General features: G+C 40.8%; 3 protein-coding genes and 1 long non-coding RNA gene across 4 annotated transcripts in view; 2 read left to right on the plus strand and 2 right to left on the minus strand.

The window, feature by feature from the left end:
• Positions 1-2332: 2332 nt before the first annotated feature.
• LOC140271656 (uncharacterized) lies at positions 2333-5358 on the plus strand. The gene is made up of 6 exons (XM_072366938.1): positions 2333-2366; positions 2531-2583; positions 3609-3822; positions 3918-4036; positions 4238-4394; positions 4590-5358. Exons 2-6 carry the CDS (start codon positions 2563-2565, stop codon positions 4895-4897), a joined length of 819 nt encoding a protein of 272 aa, XP_072223039.1. The 5' UTR covers positions 2333-2366; positions 2531-2562; the 3' UTR covers positions 4898-5358.
• Positions 5359-6577: 1219 nt separating this feature from the next.
• LOC140272057 (adenosine receptor A3) lies at positions 6578-7841 on the plus strand. The gene is made up of 3 exons (XM_072367378.1): positions 6578-6915; positions 7015-7478; positions 7633-7841. Exons 1-3 carry the CDS (start codon positions 6578-6580, stop codon positions 7794-7796), a joined length of 966 nt encoding a protein of 321 aa, XP_072223479.1. The 3' UTR covers positions 7797-7841.
• Positions 7842-8266: 425 nt separating this feature from the next.
• LOC140272058 (uncharacterized) lies at positions 8267-15171 on the minus strand. The gene is made up of 3 exons (XR_011907880.1): positions 14999-15171; positions 14639-14835; positions 8267-8897 (listed from the first exon to the last, which is right to left on the minus strand). It is a non-coding gene; the product is annotated as an uncharacterized lncRNA (long non-coding RNA).
• A 5458-nt stretch (positions 15172-20629) lies between these two features.
• csrp1a (cysteine and glycine-rich protein 1a) overlaps positions 20630-24334 on the minus strand; it is a 71964-nt gene continuing 68259 nt past the window's right edge. Inside the window, exon 7 of the mRNA XM_072367292.1 lies at positions 20630-20639. The gene's annotated coding sequence lies outside the window, so the exon portion shown is untranslated. The remainder of the gene's footprint in view (positions 20640-24334) is intronic.

Consider the following 24334-nt stretch of genomic DNA (forward strand, 5'->3'; position numbering starts at 1 on the left):
TTAGAAACACTTACCAAATTCCTGCCATATCATAAAAACTATAACATGCTGGATGGTTTCATTTTTGAGCTTTGGATCCCCGTTCAGCTGGTTTTAACTTGCAGTTAGCATCCCTGCACATATGTGCCGCACATGAGCAAACATGACACAGAGTAAACACAAGTGCATGCATAAAAGCAGTAAAGTTTTCAAAATGTGTGGCAGGCTGTGCATGTGCATAAGCACATACGTGATCTAACACAAGTGGTATTAACATTAAGTGGTGTTCTTTGGTAGGTTTTCGAGGTTGAGAGAAAAAATTCTCAAGATTGAATGAAAAAACAAACCGTTCCCGCAACGCTTTTTAGAAATTAAAAGTTCCCTTTAAAAAGTTTGAAATTTAGCCAAGTGATTGCTTATACACTTTGTGATATTTGTCTTCTGTCACCAGTCTGATCTTTGTGTACCCTAGTGATTTACAGTGCTCATGTCTACAGCAACATTTCAATAAAATGAATAACTACACTAAACTTTGACAAGTTATTGGTCCCATTCCTGTCAGTAGCTTTGAGTTTTTATCATTATGAGATGAGATCTTTGGTGTAAAACAGGACTGTCATATATCATCAGTACGTGTAGATCATCTTAATTACACAAATTTCTTAAGCAATTCAATACCATTGTCCCCATTTGTTTTACTCCTTCAGGGTTAATGCACTTATGTTAACATTTGCGTAAGTACCTTAAACAGCTTATCATTCCAACATGGGGTTAACATTTTTACATAACATGGTCTTGACATTCCTGATCTCACTTATTTACAACTAGAGTTTTCAGCTGTTCTGACTTACTGCGCATGTCTTTAGACTGTTTGAGGAATCTCACATCAGTGCAGTCTAGTACACAGACTGCACTGATGTACACAGTCTAGTACAATGCCAGTGAACTGAGTCCTGTAAGCTTCAGGCAACAGTTTTTACATTTTTTCTGACAATAACACACACTCCGATCTTGAGAAAATAAAATGGTGGCAGTTTGGGTTTGAAACAGAATAAATTCTGGCACAGAGCGAAGCACCCAGGCTTTAATTCCTACTCTTTTCATGAACACTTATGGCACACTTAGTTTGAGCACTGAAACACTGGGTTGTTATTCATCGGGTTGTCGTCTGTTGCCTGTAAATAAACAATGGGCTCTCTGAGTCAGTCATGTTTAAAGTTGCAAACCAAAAATGGTTGGGGAAATCCCTCAGCTTTACACAGCCAGCAAAAAAAGAGGCACATGTCACACTGCCAGTTGTGTGCTGGAATCTACGTCTGAAATAATAACGCACATATCAATAAAAAAGGAAGAGGCACACTAGCAAGAAACAATGAAGCACACATGGAGAGTGAAGTGTGTGTGACATCATGCCTGCTAAACCTGGGTGGGATGAAATGCCTGTCGCTGTTTGCTTCCCTTCAATGGTTTATCATGACCAATGTCATCCTACTTGTCAAAAGTTAACTTGATAGTTAGTTGAACCATGGCCATGTTGTACAAAGCAGAGGTGAAGTTGAACAAACCTGTTAAAACGCTGTCAGTTAAGCCAGAAAAACTTATATGATTAACAAGTATCTTATATTCATTTAATAGATAGTTTATGTGTCATTGTATCCCGAGTCATATTTACAGATATCATAGATCAAAATATCATTCTAAATATGAAAAAACCTTGGCTCTGTTTTTGACCAACAAACCTTGCAAATGATTCCTATGTTCGCAAAAATGCAGTATGGCATCGTTTGTCAGCTGCGGACGTGTTTGTTCAGTTTACCTGTTTTTGGGTAGAACAGATCTGTGGGTGTTCGGTTTGATTCCATCAGCAATTTGCACCAAAATTCAAAAGCCACATAATTAACCTACACGTGGCCCACTCCATGGCAAATACTATGATAAAAAACCACAGATATGCCACATGCTTTGATTTCAAGGAAATAAAACTGCACAACTGAAAAACACTGGTTGAAGCAATTACAGGAAATCGTCATATATTATGATTTGAACAACAATAGTGCCAATTTCATCCAGTTTGCCTAAAACCTGCCTTTAACAGTCTGTGTAGTTGTGTGAGAAAGGGGATTACAGAAAGTCCCTTTAAATAAGGTTGATGTGAACAAAATATATAATTAGATCAGCAGATAGCCAGAATTACCCTGTTTTTTTTGCAAACCGCTCCCACTTGAACACTCATTGACCAATGAGAGGGGGAAGGAGGGCATGAGTGCAAATACTATAAGACAGATGACAACCAGGTGGTGCGGCATCATACAGGTGAGCATTCACATTGTCCTTTCACCACCATCCACTGCCTGAGGATATTACTTCACTATACCAGACATACGGGTGTACTTTTGACTTAAGGTACAGGCATCTTTGTTGTGCTCATTTCGTGAGATTTATTTAGTCTTGTGCTGTCATATTTCTGAATAATTCAAGAAGTATGTGTGAGAGACATTGACTTTCACTTCTCTGTTTTAAGTTTTGAACTTTGATTCTGGTGTCTGATGAGGTTGTTTTCTCTTTCTAGATTGTCCTTAAAGTATGTTGACGGGACTGGAGACGGTGAGTTTGATATTACTTTCTGGTAATTTCTTATCTAACATATAATAATTTCTTAAATAACATATAATTGCCAGCTGCTGGAGTCTGTCTAAAATCATCTACTGTTGACTTGATGTGAACACTGTGGCAAGACAAGGCCAGGCCAGGCCAAGCAAGGCAAGGCAAGTTTATTTGTAGAGCACAGTTCGTACACAAGGAAATTCAAAGTGCTTTACAGCTACATAAAATCCCAAGAAGGCAAATAAAATCATTCCAAAAACCAAAAAATAATTATTAATCAATTAAGTCAGAGTGCAGATAAAATACCTTCAGTTGTCACATGCACAGCTAAATAGAACTGTTTTCAGCCTGGATTTAAACATTGTCAGAGCTGAGGCCTGTCTCACATCTTCTGGAAAACTGTTCCAGATTTTAGGAGCATAAACCTGAAACACAGCCTCACCTTCTTTAGTTCTGACTCTGGGCACCTGCAGGAGACCCTTCCCTGAGGTTCTCAGAGTCCGAGTTGGTTGGTTCATATGGCTCTAACATGTCTGTGGATACATAGACTGTTACTTGTGGGAATAGGAGCCAAGCCCAACATCAGTGTTACCTGAATGTTATCTATGCAGATGCAAACACAAACAGTAACATGAATTTGACAGTCAAACTAAAACACAAATGACCACAGTGTTGTTTCCTGGCTCTTCCTGGCTCTTTGCAGCACACAGCACGCTTCCGATTTGATTTAATATAAGTTAAACTGATGTTTGTCATTTTGGAGTTTTTACTAATTCAAGCTATTATTTTGAATAATCATATCGTGATCTCTGTCCTTTAGTAACATCTTGAACATGGAGAAAATAAATTGAAAAGAAAATCTCATTCAAAATTGACAAATCTTACAAATGAAACTCATATCACCTCAGGTTATGGCTGACATGATGGATGGCACATGCCACTCAAAATGTTTTTCCAAACAAAGGAGGAAAAAACTTGAGTGTGTCTGATGTTTGAAGGCTGCAGTCCTACTCTGTGTCTGTCAGATGGCGTATGTGACTGAGATCAAGCTAAGTGGAGGCCGAGGGGCCTGGAGCGGAGCGGCTCCCTCCTCCTGCCCTGAGGTGGATCTGGAAGTCATTGAGGAGTACCTACAAGAGCATTCACTTGATGTCCAGCCTGCTCACATACCTGCATCATCTATGACTACCACGGGGCAACAAATGCCCACACACCCCCACACGGAGGCCAGGATTATAGGTTTGCATATTAATGACAATGGCTGTCTCTTTGTGGAATATTAGCGGGTACTTTCATACTTTCTGACTGACCGGATCTTGTGTCTGTCTCCGCAGAGAATAGTTGGTCAGGTCAACATGCGTATGAGTGGCACTATGGTTCTCACACTCCAAATGAGGAATACAAAGAACCAGTCCCACATCTAGTCTGGTCTAATTGCCATGACAACCAGTGGGTGAGTTCAAGTACCTTAATCACCAAGTAATTTTGAATTTAACTCTCTTATCCATTACTAATATTGAAAAATCTCACCAAGTTACAAACTTGATCATTCTAAGAATGGATTTTAGAACCATCAAGCTGTTAATTTTAGTTTATGATACATGGGGATGGTTACACATAATTATGTATATGTTTTTATTTTTGTTTGCTTCAGGAACACGTTGCCTACTCCTATGAGGCACCTGCATACACTGACTCAGATTCCCAGTCAAGCAGTTCTCAGTACCACGATTACCAAGATTCACCATCTCCCCCATCTGACAGAGGGGACAGGAGGGACAGAAACTCCTTGCCCCTTGCACCGTTGTCAGGTATAGTGATAAACAAATACATGCGCACTTAGAGACACACATCATCACATGGGCAACTGAACATAAAATTTTTTGACAGCTCTAAAGTAATAAAAAAGCAAAAATAATCTTCTTTGTCAGCATGTCTGTTCACAAACACACATATGAGACACTGTCACATCATATTTGTTCCTACATCCACTTCCTCCTCCACAGTAAAGAGGAAGGAGCGTCTGTTCCAGTTCCTGTTTGAGATGCTTCAGACGCCATCGATGCGAAGCTGTATCTGGTGGGTCCAGTCCTCCTCTGGCACCTTTCAGTTCTCCTCCCAAAACAAGGAGAGCCTGGCGCAGCTGTGGGGCCGGCGAAAGGGGAATCGCAAGACCATGACGTACCAGAAGATGGCACGAGCGCTGAGAAATTATTCCAGAACCGGTGAGATTCACAAGGTGAAAAGGAAGCTCACCTACCGATTTGATGAGAAGACGCTGAGAGGTCTACAAGGAGATTCTAATACAGTGTAGACAGTATGGATGAGAGTGGACAAAAGCATAGAAATGGAATGAACGAAAGAGCTGACAGTTGATGTCCTTTCTGCCGATTCTAATTCTGAGGCATTTTGAAGACCAAATGAATACTGAGTATTCAAAAAGCCAGAGCATTAAACACAGTTGGTCTTAAGCTTTTTGTAAATGAAGAACAATGCTGGAGTTGGAATGAAGAGTGAATTATGAAATTGAAACAAAGATGCAAACCCTGGGGCAGGCCGTGTGTTAGAAGTCAGCTGGCATTCAGTCAAGTAAATCAAAAAGGTTGTCACATTATATCTACTTTATAAGTAGAACTTAAATCTTTCTCACAGTAAAAGTTGTGTTTTTTTTCTTTTAGTGATCCTGTGTTGCAGAAATTCAGCAGATAGAGTACGAGATCATTTAATAGACATCTAAGCAAAATTAGGATGTGCAAACTTGATCTGTTTATGTTAAAATATCTTTTTTAAGATAAAACAAATAAAAAAATGTATTTTCAAAACACCTGACTATTTGTCTTTCTATAGCTAGACATCTCCCTGTCTGTATACATGAACAAAGACCCACTGTGTAGTGCATTTCATCCAAATAAAAACAAATGTGCTTGAAGCAAACCAAAGTATATAGACACACATACATGCGACCATACCCAAAATTGTATGCAAAGTACCTATAATTAATAAACCGCCATTGCAAACAGGCCTGTTAATCAGTAACATTCAGAACATCCCCCTCCCAACCAGAACAGAGTACACACACACACACACACACACTGAACATAGGTGAGAAGCTGAGTACAACTTTTATGTAAGTTTCCAAACCATAGTGACCTAATTTTCCTAGCAAAATAGTTGGGTCCTAAAGAGTGTATATGCTGTACACTAAACGACACAGAGGCACACTGCATTATTATCAACACACATTTGAATATCGTGCTGTGTACATTTTTAGAGCTTTTTCTAACTGTTGTAAACTTGCTTTTGAAATACATTCATGTATTTTCAGTAACAAGTAATATGTTTGATTCCCATATCAGACATTTCATATTATTTTGTTGTATGAGAACTTTAAGATACGAGTAGATCCAAGACACACTTTTTCATCAACTGAATTCAGTTAAATCATTCAGTTAAATCAGGGGCCTGTAATGGACTGTTGACGTATCCAAGGCTTACCTTGCCTCTCGCCCAGTGACATAGTTATATAGCTCATAGGTCTGTCTGACTGCTTTATTTATGTAAAACAGAGAATTCACCTGATTATAAGAGTTTATAAAGACTATTATTCATATGTGAGTACTTTTACATTGTGGAATTGAGAAAAACACACGTTGTTTTGGCTCATTTAGACATCTCCTCCTCTAAAGCTCCTGTGGCAGATTTATCAATTTGAGGAGGATTTTTACTTACTGATGGAATACAGATGGTGTCTCCATGGAGTGCCTGTCTATTGTTGTTGTGTGCACGTAGAGGCGCATGCGTGTTGGCGTATAAAAAGTATCTGCTCATTGCTTTTATAGTCATTTGAAGCCAAGAAACTGCAACAGACTGTTCAAACAAGTAAGGATTAAGATTTGTTTATTTGAAAATCATCACACCTGTGCACTAATTTCAAGGAAACTTGCTCAATCAAACTGAACATCTTCTCTGTCGTCCATGCCCTCTATCTGCAGTGATGCCAGGATGGAGTTGGGGGGCCTACACTGTGCTAGAAGTCCTAATTGCTATGGCATGCTGCCTTGGAAACATCTTGGTGGTGTGCGCAGTGTGTGTCGGTATCCGGGATTCCCTTCGGGAGCCAACTTTCTGCTTCCTTGTTTCCTTGGCGGTGGCTGACTTCTTAGTGGGTGTGGCTGCTGTCCCTCTAGCTGTGTTGTTGGATGGCTGGGTGAGTCTGATCCCTGAGCTGTGCCTGTTTCTCAGCTGTGTTGTGCTCGTGCTGACGCAGGCATCTGTGCTGTCACTGCTGGCTATCGCTGTGGATCGATATCTACGGCTGCAAATGCCTCTCAGGTGAGATCTGACTATTGAAACACAGAACCACTGCATGTTCTGACATGTTATTTTTTGGAAATAATCTCCTCCCATTCATCCTCTATCCCTCACTTTCAGATACAAAGCCCTGGCCACACAGAGGCGAACATGGTTAGCCGTGTCTGTGTGCTGGATACTTTCCTCTCTTCTTGGTTTCACACCTTTGTTTGGGTGGCACAACTACCCCTCTCTAACCTCTAATACCACTAATTCATCTTCCAGTACCTTCGTTTCTCCACCTTGTACTTTCCTCTCAGTTGTCTCCCTTCCCTTCATGGTCTACTTTAACTTTCTTGGATGTGTCATGGCCCCTCTGCTGGTAATGACCTTCCTTTATGCCAGAATCTTCTGGAGCCTGCAGAGACATCTGATGAAAAGCTGCCCTCAAGCACGGGCCTCTCTGCTCAGGGAGAAGAGGCTGGCCTGCTCCTTGGCTCTGGTTCTTGTTCTGTTTGCATGCTGCTGGATTCCTCTGCACCTGATGAACTGTCTTCTCCTGTTCCAGGGTCCTCAAGCGGTGACGCAGGGAACACTCTATGCAGGCAGGTCACAGCACTTTTCCTCCTTACACAGCCAACAGTTAATTAGAAGATTTGTTTAGTTGCATCAGATGCTTTGAATTATCATGTGCTTTTGATCACAATGTATAACAGCATTTGTTGTGAAATATGACAGTAACAAATCTCTTTTATCCAGGTATACTCCTATCTCATGCCAACTCCGCAGTCAACCCTGTGGTCTATGCTTATCGCATCCCAAAGATCCAGCAGGCCTACGGTCAAATATGGAAGCGGCTCCTTCTGTGGCTGAACTGTTGCCAGAAAGACAAGCAAGTTCAAAGATCAATAACAGGCAACTAATCCAAACACAGATGTGTGGATAAAAGCAAGGAAAAACAGAGTGTGTCCAAGGTTTGTATTGTATTACTGAGAAGTTTGGTCCTTTCTTAGGAAAATAGGTCTATCGGTGTTTCCAATTAACATTTCATGATTTATTACAGCTAAGTACATAGACTGTTTGAAGTCATAAAGTCTATTGTAATTGTATTTGTAATTGAAATTAGTAATTGATTCACACACAAAATCCCCTATGGCATGCTATATCCTCTCTGATAAATGCAAATTTTATCTCAGTCAATGCAATTTCCTAAAGCTCCACTAGATGGTGTCATACACTAAGAAACACAATCGCTCCTGCTCAATCAGAATCAGGGTCCTGTGATGGACTGGTGACCTGGATACACTCCAGCCCCCCACGACCCTGCATAAAATAAAGAGTCTGGAAATTCAAAGAATGAATCTGAATCAGATTGCAGTGAGTGTGTGAGAGATAATTTCAAGATGACATTTATTGATTTTTGGACAACTGATTTGAGACAAGTGTGATTTTATTGAGATGTACATATTTTAAGGCAGGTCACAGATGCAGTCAATCAAACACTAATCCTTCAGAGCACACACTGTACGTCCCTGCTCCTTTTTATGATATCTGAGAGTATATGTTACACTTTAGCTGAGAGTGTTGAATATCCACGAGCGTCTAGTGAGCTCCTCAGGGAAGGCAATAGACTGTATAGTTATCACCTGAGCAGGGTGCAGTCCCACCCAACAAACTATACAACCTACTACCTCACCCTGAAAGAGCCCAAGTCAGACATGTTCACCTATCAGGGAAAATCAAACCTAATTTAGTCATTCCAGCAAAGACGATCTGAAGAAGCTTGCCACAAAGCAGTTAGATTAATTGCTGCAAGCGTATTTTTTGATTGGACTGGATGATTGCCCATCTGGAGATGACAGTTGGCGATTAGCTGAGTCAGCTATCTCCTTGGGAAAGACAGTAGATTGTATAGTTATCTGACAAAGAGGTTGCAAAACCCCACAACTATTCAATCTACTACCTCAGCCCCAAGGACAGCATCCATGCTGCTTCAGAACCAAAGATCCACAAAGGTAACTTTCCTGCAGGGGTACACAGAAAAAGAGACAGAAAGGGTTATCTTAATTAACTTGTCTTCAAGATACGTACCGTGGGTACACTGGATAAGGATTCTATTTCTGAAATGTACAATTCTACAATATTATTGACTAATGTGTATTCAGTCCCTGTAGAGAGAAAAATAGCATTTTCAGTTTTATCTGTGTCTACTTCTTTGTCTCTCTTTCTAGCGTTTCCTAGAAATGTTTCAAAATCACGACTTCAGCTGAATCCCCTCGTTTTTTATGACAAAGTCGTCAAATGCCAAGATTTAGACGAATATTTATAATTTGATAACAATAGAAAACCCCTTAGTGGTTTTGCAAATGTTCACATGTCCACTGATCAACCGAGCTGGTTTGTTGCAAAGATGAATGAATGTCTTTCAGAAATGTGTTTCGTTTGAATAAATAATACACAAATAATTTAATGGTGAGCGGACTCTAGAAAGTGAGAGCACTAACGTGTGAAAGCCCAACAAACAACTCACTGGCTTCCTGAGACTCTGGCATGTGATCGAAAAAGGAAAAAAAAAAAAGAGCTGCTCGACTCTGTGCCAGGAATCCTTTTCCGTTTTTGCCAAAAACTGAGCTCATTCCAGTGGGCTATCCCTGTGTAGGCTGGCTGCTGCTTCTCAGGCGGAGGTACACACACAGATGCCTGCAAATATGGCTTCCACCAGCTGCCTCTGATTGAATACAAAGCTGGGATTCTGCCCCCCAAAACACAACAAGGAAACACAAAATGGCGTCTTGCACATCGGCCATTTTAGGTTGACTTAAAAACATTACAAGGTCTACCTTTCAAATTGCTTCTTCTTTTTTTTCTGAGCCCGCTGCCGGATGACGAAGAACGAGCAGCTGTTTTATCGCGAGTTGTGGAGAATCAATCTTGTGCCAAGCACTGACACGAAGCCAGCAGACCCAGACAACACACTCGATCACGAGTGCTGCAGCAGAGGGAAAGTAACATTTCTGATCAGACAGCTGGACAGTTGACAGAGAAAAGCATGGTCACACACAACAATCACAATCTCTAAACAAACAAGACTGTCCACAAAGTGATGATCCCCTCTGCTTGCCAGTTACTACTAAACTGGTGTGAGACATGAGATAAAGACTGAAATGTGCCAGCAGGTTAACATGCCGGCAACTGAAGGGTTAATGAGTGCCAGACTAAATGCCAGGTCTGGGCCTCAGATACACAGAGAATGGGTTAGAAAGTACACTACTTGCATAAATTAGCATAAAGCCACAACCCCTGAGACTTGGGCCAGACCAGCTTGTAGTTAGCATGCAGTAAACCCCACTAGCCTGATTACTGAAGAACTGACAGACAGAATGGGTTGGGGGTGTGCTGGCATGATGCCCACCTCTGCCGCCATGCCAGTGACAGATATATGAGCTCTGTTTGATCCCTGAGAAACATCTCCTGACTGGAGCTGTGTTTGGAGGACAAGTCAAACAGACTAATTGTGATATGACAGTGTATTTGGGGACATAGGTCAAATTGATCAAGATTTAATGGCACATATGGGCATTTAAAAAAAAAAAAAGAAGATTTAAGACCTTAAATGCTTGTGGGTTAATTGCAGAAAATTGGATTCCCATTCCCTAAAATATTTTGGAAACGCTGAGGCAAAACTCGGTCAGTCATGTGAGCTCTGCTGGGTGCTGTTGTTGAAGACTGTGGGCATTTTCTACGCCACATAAAAGAGGCATGCGCAGCTCAGCTGGAGCAAATCATTTTCTCTGTCAACAGCCACAAAATAAATGCTCCCCAAGCCAGAGGGGCAGCTGAGAGGATCTTAGAGAAGAAAAGCAAGAAATGTGACCTAGTGAGTAAATCTCACCCGTCAATCTGACCATGTGCATCTGTACAAAAAAGAATTATTGCTACGTGTCTATAAATTGACGTTATAAGTAAGCCAAGAGAATAGACCTTGTTCCTTCCTGCCTTCCGATAACACTATTCGGCTGGGTCCCACCAGGATATGTTTTTCTGGAGGCAATTTCCTGCTTCATCTTCATCTGTCTTTTGATGACACTTCCTTCTAAAGTTTCCAAATTTTGTGTAAGTTATAGCTCTTTAGTCATCGTTAGTAAGTTCTCAACAGATGTTTTACACTTTGCTAAATGTAACTATGAAGCCACAGCTGATTGTTTTTTGAGAAAAATTAAAAAGAAAACGTGTCCAAAACAACAATGGCACATCGTTGTGATCAAACTGATTCTTCCAAAAAGTCAAATGCTATTAAAAGGGCAAAATACTTTAAGTACAATTGGTAAAAACATTTTGCCTGTATTTGTTTGTCCTTTTCATTGTAAAATGAAGATCAAAATACCATTAAAACAGCTGATAAACCAAATCCTCATTTATTACACAGGTTGTACAAACGTCCTACATTAAAAACACCAAAAGAAAACACCAAAAGAAGAAAATTCGATAACTTCTGTGGCATCTTAAACAAATCAAAATCCATTCAAAAATGAAGATGAAAAATATCCTATCGGAATCCGGATATAGGTTTCCTTAAATCTATTCCTCACCCAATGCTAGCACAATTTAATTAGCAAATCCCGAAACACACACGCAGCACATTCAGATGCCAACAAAACTTCTCAAATTTGGAGTGGATTATCGCAGGAAGCAGAGGCAGGGAAATACCTATTGGGTTGCCTGGTCCCTTCGTCAGCGAGACGGGATGAATGCTTGGCACAGACACCACAGAGGAGGGGGAACCGGACGATTGGTACAGGTTTTTTCTCTCTTTCCCACTCTCTCCCTCTCTCTGAGCTTTGTGCCAAGAATGGGCAGTGTCTGTGTGCCAGGCAGAATTTCAATAAGAGAGTAAGGAGGTGTTGGTGGTGGGCAAAAAAAGAGGAGGAGGCGCAGTGGGGGAGCTGGCATTGGCAAAGGAAGTATGCCACACAAAAAACAGCAGAATCCCACTGTTAAAAAGATGCAAACGGATGTTTTACTTATTCCTGGTTTTATTGGTCCTCCTCAAAGCGCTACGGTGACTGCATCAAACCTGCTTTTTCATCTTCCCACCCACTGAGGAATGCCTTATTCCTACATTAAAGGATGAAGGACACGAACACTGAGCCTCCTCCAGCTCACTTGGCATGGTGCCCACTCTGATGTTCTATATATCCTCATTAACCAGGCAGAACCCTCACATGGTTCATTCTCACGTGAGTGCATCTACACAGAGATATGCTGCCATATGCATTTGCTTCCACACAAGCACAAACTGGTGGTGACCACACAGCAGAGTTCCTTCACCTGTGTGCATCAAAGAAGCCACTGATTGATTGATTCAATAGGAATACCTCCATTCCTTAGCAGTCAACTTCTGATTGAGTGAATGAAATGTTCAACTGGTATACACTATAACTACGATAAACATTGCAGCATGACTCACATCTGGCATCAGAATAAAGTAGTCACAGAGCAAATTCAGTGCATTGAAACCTTGGATAAAAATGTAAAAACTCTGTATTCAAAAAGATGAATTTGCATGTAGTCATTGTACACATGTAAAAGTCCAATATTTAGACTGATGCTACAGTGTTTTGTAATAACATCAGCAATGCATGCACTCAATTCGTATATAAATTGACCTCAAGAGAGTAAGAAATATTAGTTAATAGAAGAACAGCACCATCTCTGAAGAGTCTCCAATTACCCAAAAGGTTTCTCAAACATCATAATGAAGAAAAATAGGTGGTTTCCCTCATCCTCTCCATCTACTTCCATCTTTTCTCCTCTTTTCTACTCTTATCCTCTCTTTTGCTAATGAGCCATTGAGATGTGTGGTTTCCATGGTTTCAAATATTTGAATTGAGGCCTTGACTGACGTGTTTTTACACACCCACATGTTATAGCATTTACTAAATCCACACACATGCGGCACACAGACACACATAAACAGCATATAAACCCAGGTATTGCTTTTGAAAAACAGTCCACACGTGTGTGCATGTTTACAGACAGTATGCGTGCAAGTAGAGTATGTCAGGATGAAACAGCTGCAGCTTCCTGCATGAGAAGAGAAACTTCCTGTTGCCTCGCTGCAAACTGTGGCCGGTCAGCCGAGATATCAACCAATCAACTATGTTGAGGCTGAATGCAGGAAGTTAGCCTGACTGCCTCTAGGAAAAAAAGCTCAGAAACATTATGAGGCAACACGATAAGTTCATCTGAGGATAAGAGAGGGGCGGGGAAAAGAGCTCTCCTACTCCTACCTCTCTTTCTTTCTCTCAACAGTAACTCTTGTTCTCTCCATTTTTCTTGAGCTTCTTTCTTCACATTTACCTTACTTTACTGTCACACTTTTTTAGAATTAGGTTCTTATGGAAACTCGATCATATTCTCTGTGTAGTATAGTGTCTTTTAATTCTGAAAGATGAGCATTTTGAAATGACAGAGGCTGATGAAGAGGATCTGGCAGTAGCTTACCCACGAATTGTGAGGGTATGTTGAAAGGGTCTGCTCATGTTTACACGTGGCATGTAGGCGCCATCTTAACACCAACCCCTATTTAGACCAAGATACAGTAAAGCAATAAGCTACCCATTTAGGCTCCAAACTGTGCATACAGACAATCCAATACATTTCTAAAAGTAAGCTGTGCATTTGGATCGGCTGTTTGTTGATATACAATTTTCTATTTTGTCTAATTCTAGCACAGCATCAATATTTTGTTTGATGGTATTCTGGTTTCTGACACGTTGCCGTAATTATGAATAGAGTTGCATATGGAACTTATGCTTGTTTTCTAGGAGACTGACAAGAATTAACATCAGATAAATGTTGTCACACGACAGCTGTAACATTGTAAACAGATGACGACAGAAGACCGAAACTAAACAGCCAAATTTTCGATTTTTCAAATTGTTTAAATGATCTGGGTTTTGTTCCTGCTTGAGTTTCTTCTCAAATGTAAAGTGTGTCATATACAGTAGCCTATGACTCAAAGATCCAGGACAAATACTTCCACCTTCTAACAAACTGCCACACCCCTATATTGCACACTGATAAAACCTAACACTGGTTTGCACAAACACACATTTTCCTATGAAGCAACTCCCACTTACCCGAGTTTTCACAGTGGCAGAAAGTGCAAACAGTGTGTTAAAAAAATGAGAACCAAAGTAAATATTTGCCTCATATTACCTATCACAACAGTTCCGGATGAAAAGAGACGTGACAAGCGTTTCACTTGTCCCGTTTGGGCAGCTCTTTCACATTCACATTGATCTAATGGCTAAACTTATACTGACCTGGCTTCAACAAAAGCGCTCTCGCCGAGTCGACCCTCTGGGGTCAGAAAGTAAACCATAGGACCTGCTCTTGCCCTTGCCAGTCTCAAAAGAGACACCTGTTCAGTACAGAGAGACTGTTTACCACTGTGACAGAGTCTGCTGTCCTGGAGCAAAGAGGGGAGAGGAGGAGGAGATAAAGAAAGCAAGAGAGAGAGGATGTTCAGCAGGGACTCACAGAGTCACTCTCAGCTTTAGAAAAGTTTCTCCTGCTATGTCCATTGAGCCAAAATGGCGGCAGGCAGAGTGCGGCGTGGCAACCAGCGATGGCGTGCACGTTTACAGGAGGAAGACCATAATGAAGGGCAGAGAAGAGGGCGAGAGGAACTGCAGAAGACAGATTATAGGGTAGTAAATAAGACGGGATAGACGTGTCGCAGGATAAAAGAGAAAAATACCTGATGGCTGTATGTGTGCGGCGGGCTGGGCTGGAGGACTGAAGGAGAAGAGGGCCGTGATGGCGGGAAGAAGGGAAACGAGAGGAGTAGAGCACACCCTCTGAGAACTACACCCCCTTCCCACAATCCCCTCCTACTGGCGTGAGTGCGTCTGTCCGTGCACAGGGTGACAGAGGGACTTCTGCTCACACACAGCCCTGTAACACACACACAAAACGCAGACAAACCACAATATCAAACACAGAGAAGAGCTCCGAATCACACCCGCACTAGGCCTTCATTACTTGCAGTTGCGTATAACCAAAGCTGAGTCAAACCCGCGAAGTCATCATCAGAGGACAGTTCAAAACACAAACATACATATGATCAATTCAGCAGCCTTTGGATCGCCCTCTGCTCTGCCCTGTGCTGTGCTTGCTTCGGTCTGCCTGCCCACTTTGGCACCGCTGCCAAGAGGGAAGGAGAGAAAAGGGAGGGGAGGAGGGGGGTGCAGAGACACAGAAAGAGGAAGGGAGGGACATGCTATAGTGAGAGGAGGAGTTAAGAAAGACAGTGTGCCACAGAAAGACAAGAAAAAGAGAGGAAGCATGAACTGTCATGAGCAGACACGGTGACATAAAACAGTGAGACAGCAGCTTGAAACACTGCGTACATTTGCATGTTAATCATCAAACATCCAAAACACACTTCTCGACTTGTACTCGCCTCATACTTCCCCACAGCAACACACATATGGCAGGAGAGACGAGCAGGTTCCGACTTCTGCCATGTTGTCTTCTCACCAGATTTTTACTGTCAAGAGATTGAAAAACTTGAAAATAAAAAAAACTTGCTTGAGCTGTTGTCCTTCTATCAAGGGATGTAAGTCCTACCGAGTGGAAAGGAGTTTGAGGGAGAACAGCTAAATGAATCAATGAGCAAGGAGAGTAGATATTTCAGAGAATGTGACTTTTTTTCAGCCTTTGGCCTCCCTCACAGGTCTCCCCTTGTGTTCTAACACCAACATGAGAGTTGAACATGAATGCATGAATCTTGGATCAGCAAGTTGATGCTTCAGGATGAACTAAATCATTAGAAGAAAAAAGATGAATCCCATCTGTTCATAAATGGCTTACCCTCTCTACAGCCAGTCACTAACGTTTTGAGCTGATATCCCAAGATGAGCCAACCAATCAGAGCTCACTTCTGTGCCAATGTCATTTTTGAAAATGCAAGGTGTGCTTCTAAAAGACAAGGATACTTTGAACTACTACATTTCAAACAAAAACTTCTTGTTTTTCTTTTTTTTTTTAACTCACTAACAATCAGTTATAGACAAAAAGCAAAGCCTTTTTGTCTCAGTGAAAAACACAGTGAAAAAGCTTATCCTTTGGTGCAGCTGCTGTAATAGCCACTGAATCCTCCAACTGACGAAACGCACACCAACACACATTTCTGGAGGGCTCCCCCAGTCCTGAAACACATACAGCTGAGACAAAACAAACCACAATAGCCCAGCTCCTCTGTTTAAACTCCACAAATCTTTTCTCAAAGACAGGACAATGGTCACAAACACACATTCCTACTGTACACACATGCAAACATGTGGTGTGAAGAATCCAGTTCTTCCATGGAGGCTAAGATTCAGCCTGCAGGTTGGACAGCCCCTCAACCTGACGTCACGTCTCCTTTGTTGTTTATGAATTTATTTCTCTCCTCAGCTGAACTCTCTGAACCCAAAGTCCCACCCCACCCCCCTCTCCCTCCCTCCCCTATCCACTCCCCTCCAGTCCTGTCCTCGAGCCCTACATTTACCCCCTGCCAACAAAGGCGGGCAAATACAGTATGGCTTTAACAAGGAAAAAGAAAAGAAAACAGGGAGAGACAGACACAGAGAGCAAAGACCGGGGAAAGGAGAGAAAGAAGCTCAGATGCCTATCTCACTTTTTTTTCTTTTCCTCCTTTTCTTCTTCGATTGCTCCCCCTGTCTTTTCCTGCTTGGCTTGTAAAAGTTTCAGCTGCATGGCGGGCTGGCCTCTTTTGGCAGCCATCCAACTCTCGACCCTCCTGTCCCCTTGTAAGCGAGAAGGAAGAGAGGACAAATATAGTCACAGCTACACTGTACAATGAAGTTGCAGAAGCACAGCTTCCATTTTTGTGTCAGACTAAGCCAAACAGGAAGAGAGTGGTTTGCTCTTCAGCAGTTAAAGCTGTCTTCAGAGGAAGCATCATGCAGTGCATAAAACAAGTCAAGATATCAGGTACAGTTTGACAAAGCTGTCTCTGGAAGCTACATCAGATAACAGTGTGTTTATGTGCTCACACCCAGTTCACACAAGGACATAGTCACTTTGTCATTTTCCTGGTGTCAACTTAGTTGCCTCTAAGTAGAAAAAAATATTTCAAGTAAGTGCAAGGCGTTTTACAGCATTGAACATTTGCATTAATTTGAAACACGTGGTCTTTAGATAGTCTTTGTCTTAAGATGTAGCCTAACACAGTCAAGCAGAGACTGACATGCTGTTACTCATTTACTCAGTTTAACTGGGTGTATGATAAGTGACTGTAAAGTTGATGTACTTACTCATGGTAATAACTTCTGCCACTCTTGTTTGACACTCTGTAATAATGCCGGCTTATTCTCAGGAGAGCTAACTTTTCAAATAATGTAAATTAAAGACAGACCAGTCATTTTCTTCAGTATTAATAGGCGAAATAAAATCATTTTGATTTAGGCATTAAATAAAACTTATTTTCTACTGAATGCAAAACGTTTAATTTTTTTTATTCAATCTCTCTCGTTCACCGTTTAGACTATAGTGCATAATAATATGTGACCCTCCTTACTAGTTTAAATTGAGGCATACTGGCACAAGCTTACCTGGTGTAAACCGACTTTTGCGCAGTGCAAACTGAGAAAAATTGTAACACAAGACATCAATCAGATTTCAAATCTGAGCGTTCAAACAGCAGAAATTCATCAAGCATATTGCACATTCCTTAATTACAGGTGTGCTCACCTGGTTGACACGCTTTGCTACACCAAATGGAGAAATAAAACGAGGCCATACATTTTGCGCATGGTGCTGTCTAGAAATATCTGACTGCGAGGCGTTAGACTTCAGCGTTTTAGTGAGTTAACAAAATCCATACTGATGTTAAAGTTATGGAGACAAGTTCACACACGAGCTGTTAAAAAGGTGGACTGACGCGCCTTTTGCTCTGTTTCAACTGGCTGACACAGTGCCCACGAGGACAGCCATCAGCAACCAGGTCACTGAGGTCACCAGCTGAAACCAGCGAATATTACAGTATTTCAATCTCAGCAACAGAAAAAATAAAGTACCTTAAGAATGTTGTTTAATGGTTTAAAACGAAACACTTACAATTGATTGGCTGTAGCCATAACTGCCGTTTTATCAAGTTCACTTATTAGGAGGATTATAGGCGCCATCTAGTGGTAAGCATTTGTAAATACAATGTGAAGTGTCGCACAATAGACCTTACATTAATTTTATTCAGATAACATTAATTGCTCAAACATTAGAAAACTATAGGTTTCACGTTTATTAATGCTCAAGTATTTAACTGAAATTAGGTCAAATTTAAGGCATTATGTTAGATTAGGCCTTTTTATTATAGTGCATGTTGAATTTCCTAAAATCATGATCACAATGTTTTACAACTGCGTCACTAAACCATCACAGTGTCAGCTATCAACTTGATCATACCAAGCAAGAGATGGCGGTGACGTCAACACAAAATGGGAAAGGATAAAAGAAAAAAGGAATACTCAAATAGTCATTCAGAAAAAAAAGCAATTTAACGGGAAGTGAATGTAATTATCCTAAATAATCTGTCAGCCAGACATGTTCAAGGTGAGTTACAAAAAAGTAGAAATTGTTAAAAGAAATTAGGCTTTATAACTCATATACCTTGAGTATTATAACAGTACAACAGTTAAAAGAGTGGAGGGGCAATATCTAAAAATTAGACCCCATACCAAGCTGCATTGTCGCAATACATTCAGGGTTTAATGCAGGTCTTAAATGTTAACATCCACTCTTTCTCATTCAGTCACTCTTTAGCATATGTGAACGCTGTGAGGAAAACAAACTGAACTTCACAGCTGTCACAGACCTCACTGAGAAGGGAAGGAGCTTTGTATAGACAGGCTGCAATACGGACATGTTTGTACATGTCAAAGACACCAGCAAACTCCAGCTGAGGTTAGGAACTCTGTTCTTCACTGTATATTATGCTCCTATTCATATGCAATGGTATAAATGAGTTTTTATATTGAGCACAAATATTTTAATCACTTTTATGTCTTCCAGGTATAGATTTTAACATCGTGTTTCAAGTACCGGTGTCATTCATACAAATTCAGCTGGAACGTATGAGTCAGACCCAGCTTTCATAAACTTACACAACTGGTCAGAAAAAAAATCCCTTTTTTATTAAATGTCATAGACTCTGTATCTTTAATAAGTTCTCTGAAATGCCTGAGACTGGGTTGATGCTGCCCTCCAGTGGGAAACTGTAGAACATCAGCCAAGACGTTGGTTATTACGCTTCTCTTGTGCTTCCTGGCTGTCCTCAACCACTCCTGGGATTTTTGTCATCACCAACCTTCTGCATCAAACCACCCTGAATAATTCTGGTAAGTGTTAAGAAAGAAATAAGTCTCATGTTAATGGTCACCAGGGGATCAGAGGTTTTTTAGTTTCAGTGACTTCTTCATCCAGAGAATCAGAGACTACTGTATCATGTTTTTGATAGAGATATTGTTCTTGGAAGCACAGATCGGTCCTTGACGGTACCAAAAACACTAAAGATAATAAGAATAACCTATGCTATGGCTGTATTGCATTAGGAGCAACCGTGTCTTGTTCTGTATCCATGATCCTTCCCGTCTCCAATAGTTTGTGTTACAGTTTTCTAAATTTAAAAGTACTTGCTACATAAGAAAGCGATCAAGCAAAAAGAAAAAAAATGGGAAAAAGGAAAGATGAGACCAAAACTAAGATAAATGAGGTCTTAAAGCTATGCTGGACTCTATAGCACTTATTAACGTGCCACCAGGAAAGGTTAGGTCATCATGTCAGTTCTGGGATGTGTTTGAATGATGTAGTTTCCACAAGCACAGAGTAACGGTCATTTTGTAATATCTGGGGCTGTCTGTGGCCCCTGGGCAGATGTCTCCTTGGTCTTATCTGTAATTTAGTCTCAGTCTGTGCAACATAACATTTTCACATATCTCACTGTTTGTTTCACAGTTGTTTGCAGTGACTTTTGTGCCTGTGCAAGTGATTCCCATCCTTTTTGTTTTGAGGCTGCATGCAACAAACCAATGTAGCCAAAATACAAATTACAGAGACTAATATAAAGTATATAGAATTATCTGCACATTACTAAATTACTACCCTTCCTGGAGATGTCTAATAATGCAATGTGTTAGTAGTGTTGTAAAACTCTTAAAGGGCTTTGTTTCTGCAAGTATCAAGATTCTTTACTTAAGTAAAAATAACAACTGAGCAAAAGAACCCAGACTTTTTTTTCTCTTCAGTCAATCATTTCAACACATACTTGCACAATGCCAGCCTAATTTGATATATCTTAAACAACAAATGAACAGCTGTCCCACAGGCTATGTTTTTTTTTTACTAAACGGGAGCCGTAGAGTGACAGGAGCAAAAAATGAGTGTCCCAGGCAGAAAATGACAAGAAGCGCTGCAGTATGGCTCAACAGGAGCAAAACCACAGGTATTCTGAACAATAAAACATTCAAAGACCTTAGAGTAGACCTTCCAACATTAGATTACTTACAGAAAAATGCAGACAAGGTGGCTCTGGGATTAAATACCAAAGGGCTAATATATTTTCTGAAATGACACCAGACACCCAAATATGTACTGTCAAACACAGAGAGAATAATTTTTCTTCCAAATTACAATATGTCCACTTTAATAGTGATAGCAGATTTCTATTGATGATATACAAGTTATTGTAAGTACAGGATCTTCTGAATACTTCTTGAAATGTGAGAGGAGATTGTACTCAAATCACACATCGAGACCAAATCCCAACTCACAAATTAAATGTAATTATTCATATTTATTTTAAGATGCTTTCCCTAGTTTATTGCATACCCTTTTAAACTAATGGGTAGAGTCAATCTTATTGTGCAAATAGGCAACTAACAGTGCATTCGTGTACTTCCTTTCAAAGAAAAAAAAAACTTTCAAAGTATTAAGTAGTGAGTGTTTTTTTTTTTAGAAGAGAACTAATAAATCCACGCTGCCGTGCTTCCCCTGTCCCTCCAGTCTCCCATCAGGAGTCTGATGTCATGGGAGGAGTTTGCGTCGGGAACCACAAAACTTTTGCGTGTCGTGTGTTTCGACGCCACGCCTCTGTGCGTTTTCCTCCGCGCGTTGATTTCATACCAAACTCATACTTCGCATTCCGCCTTTTTCTGTCAAAGTAAACCGTTTTGCCCTGGAAGTGCCCACAGATCACCAAAAAAGTCCCCAGCAGAATCAGAAGCGCAACGAGGCGAGCTCGTGGCTCTTACAGCAGAGCAGGAGAGCCGTTGTGAGGTGAGTGCGCTCCCAGAGAGTTCTTTGTTGTGTGCTGCAACTTTCATGCCGCAGCAGCTGCGACGCTTCGTGTGTCCTGGAAGTTTTGGGATATTTGACATTTTTCGCATTTTCCCGCCGCCACTTTGCTGAATCAGAGCCCCGTTTGTTTAGCGGGAAGTTCCTAGTTCGTATTTATTCAGCCTCTCGTGTTGTAATTGATTACTTTTATGGGTCTCTTGGACTTAGTTTGCAGTTTGTTACGGTATTATTAGCCCAGAAGCTAGCCCACTAGCATGTCAGTTCGGGAGTGTTAGCAGTGGCTTGCCTTCAGTATACTTACTAAAAAAAAAAGACTGGCAATTACGTGTAATACATTGTAATTTATCTGAGTTTATTTTAAAAGCCACAAGGAAATGCTGTGTGTAAGTTTCCCGTCTTTTGTCAAAGAGGATTTGTGCCACCTCAGAGTTAGAAGCTAAACGGCTCCCAACCGTTCAGTGATTTCATTTTCCCTCTACATGCTAGCAGCTGGTATTAATTTCTTACTGTGAACGCTTCATCTGCTCGTGAGGAGGATTTGAAAGGTTCAAAGGAAAGTTTGGAAGGGATTCACACTTTTGTCTGATTTATTGACCGGAATGCTGTAGACTGTGATTTCAAAGTTCAAGTACCAGTATGTCGATGTTTGAGCAGTTCTGCTAAATGTCTACAAAAGGTTTTCACTGTTTCACTAGTAGCACTCGTCATTGAGGATGCCGTGGATGTCGGTAAAGTCCTGTGATGAAGGAGAGCTTGAGTAACCAAGTCAGTGGTGCTCCCTGGCAGCCTGTACTGTGCATGTGTACTTTCAGAGTTTGCTGAGCTCATAGTTTTAATTAGCTCAATGCTTCACTGGTTCCTCACTGCACTGAACACCTGACCTTTTGGCCACTGGGAGCTATATTGAAACTGGCAGGGCCACACGTGCCCCCTGACCATAATGTCCTAACTTTGCATCACCACTGCTTTTTCCTTTTTAATTTTTTTTTATTAATGGTACAGCTGAAGCTATGATCCCTTAAATCACTCTTCACATCCACTTGAATTGTATCCTTGTGAAATAATTAGCATTCATTCACTTAGCTGCATTTCCTCTGCTTAGGCGCCCTGTGTGCTTAAAAGGTTTGTTTTGTTTTGTAGCCCTTTAAAAGTGGCCAAAGGGTTTGACACCCCAGGAATGGTAACAGCTCAACTTGGGACTAAAATCACAGCAGAGCTCTGCTGCAAGTCAGTCAAGCAGAAAGAGAGGATTTGCCATTCCAAGTGAAAGTAAATGCCTCCATTGATATTAAGATATGAAGCAATATTTCTTAAATTAGAACAATAGGGTTGTTTTGTCCCTTTTAATCTCATGTTCATTAGCAGCGTCATTTGATCTTTTAGTCAAAGTTTGTCCTTGGGATTTGTTGACATCGACATTACTTTGTTACCTGATGTCTCACATACCTGCAGTATATGTAATAAATGCGTCAAAAGTCCAAAATCGCCTGCTTTTCTTTCTTTTTTTTTATCTGGCTTTATATTTAATAGATATGCGTAAAACTCTGTATTTTGTAAAGTTCCTCATGGAACAAGAAGGAGAAGTTATCTGCTTTGAGGTTTTTAACCTGTGCTTGTTTGATTGAAATGTTGTTTATACATTTGTGATAGTTTGGTATTTTAAAAGGGAAAAACCCAAGACGTTTAACAGACAAAATATAATCAAATCAAACTGTGACTCCTCACTGGCACCCCTCCATTACTCCCAAGATAGAAACCAATACTGTGATGTGACGCTACCAGCCTCTCACATGTTAAACTTAATCGTTTTTATTTATTTTTTTTCACTCCCTTGAATATCAAAATGTTCTTCTACGCTTTCTTTACCATCCCACCAGGCCTGCCCGATCACTATGGCAACAGCACAGTCCAGTCTGCAGCGTTTGAAACTGGATAGGCCCTGCACACAGTTTGTAGTACAAGCCAGGGCAGCAGGGGAAGCTGAGCGACCACACTGATCGTCTGTGGTTCTTTTGTGGCAGGGACCGTGTTTCGCCTCACTCTGGAAAACATTACACACAAGGCAACATCCATGTTGCATATGTTCGTCTGTGTTTAAAGACACTTGGAGCATCCTCAATAATAACAAAAGAATGTGTAATTTCCTCATGTGGTCCTCACAGGAAAAGTTATTGGCTTCTGGGAAGTTTGTGTGGCTTTAAGAAAACCTTTTTCAGACTGTTTTCTCTTAGATGACTTGCGTCTAACTGGACCAGTCAGTGTTAATTGTGCTCAACTTGTTTGCGATTTGTCTGGTGCTTTAACCTTATTAGCATCACCACGAGATGGTGTCAAGTCAAAGTTGATCCTTATCCTGTCCAGTGAATTCGCCAAAGAAAGTGTGAGGCGTCTTTGAATTTCATCAGCTGTCACCGAGCCTCAGATTTCTTGTTTTGTGAACCAGGAGCCGACAACGATTCGAAAAGTCATAAATCACTACTAATGTAAGTAACCGAAGTGGTTTCAAAGTGCTCACACACTCTGGTTCTGCTATTATTGAAACACTTGTTTTTTAATTTTTTCAGTGATTTAAATTTTTTTTGTCACCGGCGGTGATGGAGCCAACCATAACCCTGATGCACTTCCCCACCTGGATCACAATGAATCCAGGCACTGCAGAAAATAATGCATCTTGGAAAAACTCAATTTAATCAGCTAAAACTGACGCTCGTTTAAATGAACGTACTTGAATGTGTGTGCTTGGTTCATCCTGTAAATTAAATATGAAAATGGCCACAAATAAAATTGCGTTAGAATTTTGACGTTGCCATATGAAAGCCCAATTTGGCCACAAAGATCATCATTCATACTGAAACAGTCTTGTAGTGTGACGGTGCCCACATCCACTTATTGAAGCCAGTTACAAAATGCTTCGCCAAGCCACTCTGATATTTTACTTGTTCTGGAACTCTCGCCTCTCTTTTCTGGGGTTTATTGCTTTAACTTGTTATGTTTTGTTTCTACTTTAAAATCGGACTACATTTCAGTTTTAGTCAGTGTGTGGCTCACTGCTGATGCAGCATTCAGTTCTGGTTTGGCGTGCGTCCACGCTCTGCTT

Source organism: Leuresthes tenuis, unplaced genomic scaffold (genome assembly GCF_036924035.1).
Source record: "Leuresthes tenuis unplaced genomic scaffold, fLeuTen1.0.hap1 SCAF_16, whole genome shotgun sequence".
Taxonomy (NCBI): Eukaryota; Metazoa; Chordata; class Actinopteri; order Atheriniformes; family Atherinopsidae; genus Leuresthes; species Leuresthes tenuis.

What these genes read in the sequence shown, in the direction of transcription:
- LOC140271656 (XM_072366938.1), top strand. Translation starts at nt 2,563, where the DNA reads ATGTTGACGGGACTGGAGACG. An exon ending in TGTTGACGGGACTGGAGACG is followed by an intron (nt 2,584 to 3,608) that starts GTGAGTTTGATA and finishes TGTGTCTGTCAG; the next exon opens with ATGGCGTATGTGACTGAGAT. An exon ending in ATTGCCATGACAACCAGTGG is followed by an intron (nt 4,037 to 4,237) that starts GTGAGTTCAAGT and finishes TGTTTGCTTCAG; the next exon opens with GAACACGTTGCCTACTCCTA.
- LOC140272057 (XM_072367378.1), top strand. Translation starts at nt 6,578, where the DNA reads ATGCCAGGATGGAGTTGGGGGGCCTACACTGTGCTAGAAGTCCTAATT. An exon ending in CGGCTGCAAATGCCTCTCAG is followed by an intron (nt 6,916 to 7,014) that starts GTGAGATCTGAC and finishes CCTCACTTTCAG; the next exon opens with ATACAAAGCCCTGGCCACAC. An exon ending in GCAGGGAACACTCTATGCAG is followed by an intron (nt 7,479 to 7,632) that starts GCAGGTCACAGC and finishes TCTTTTATCCAG; the next exon opens with GTATACTCCTATCTCATGCC.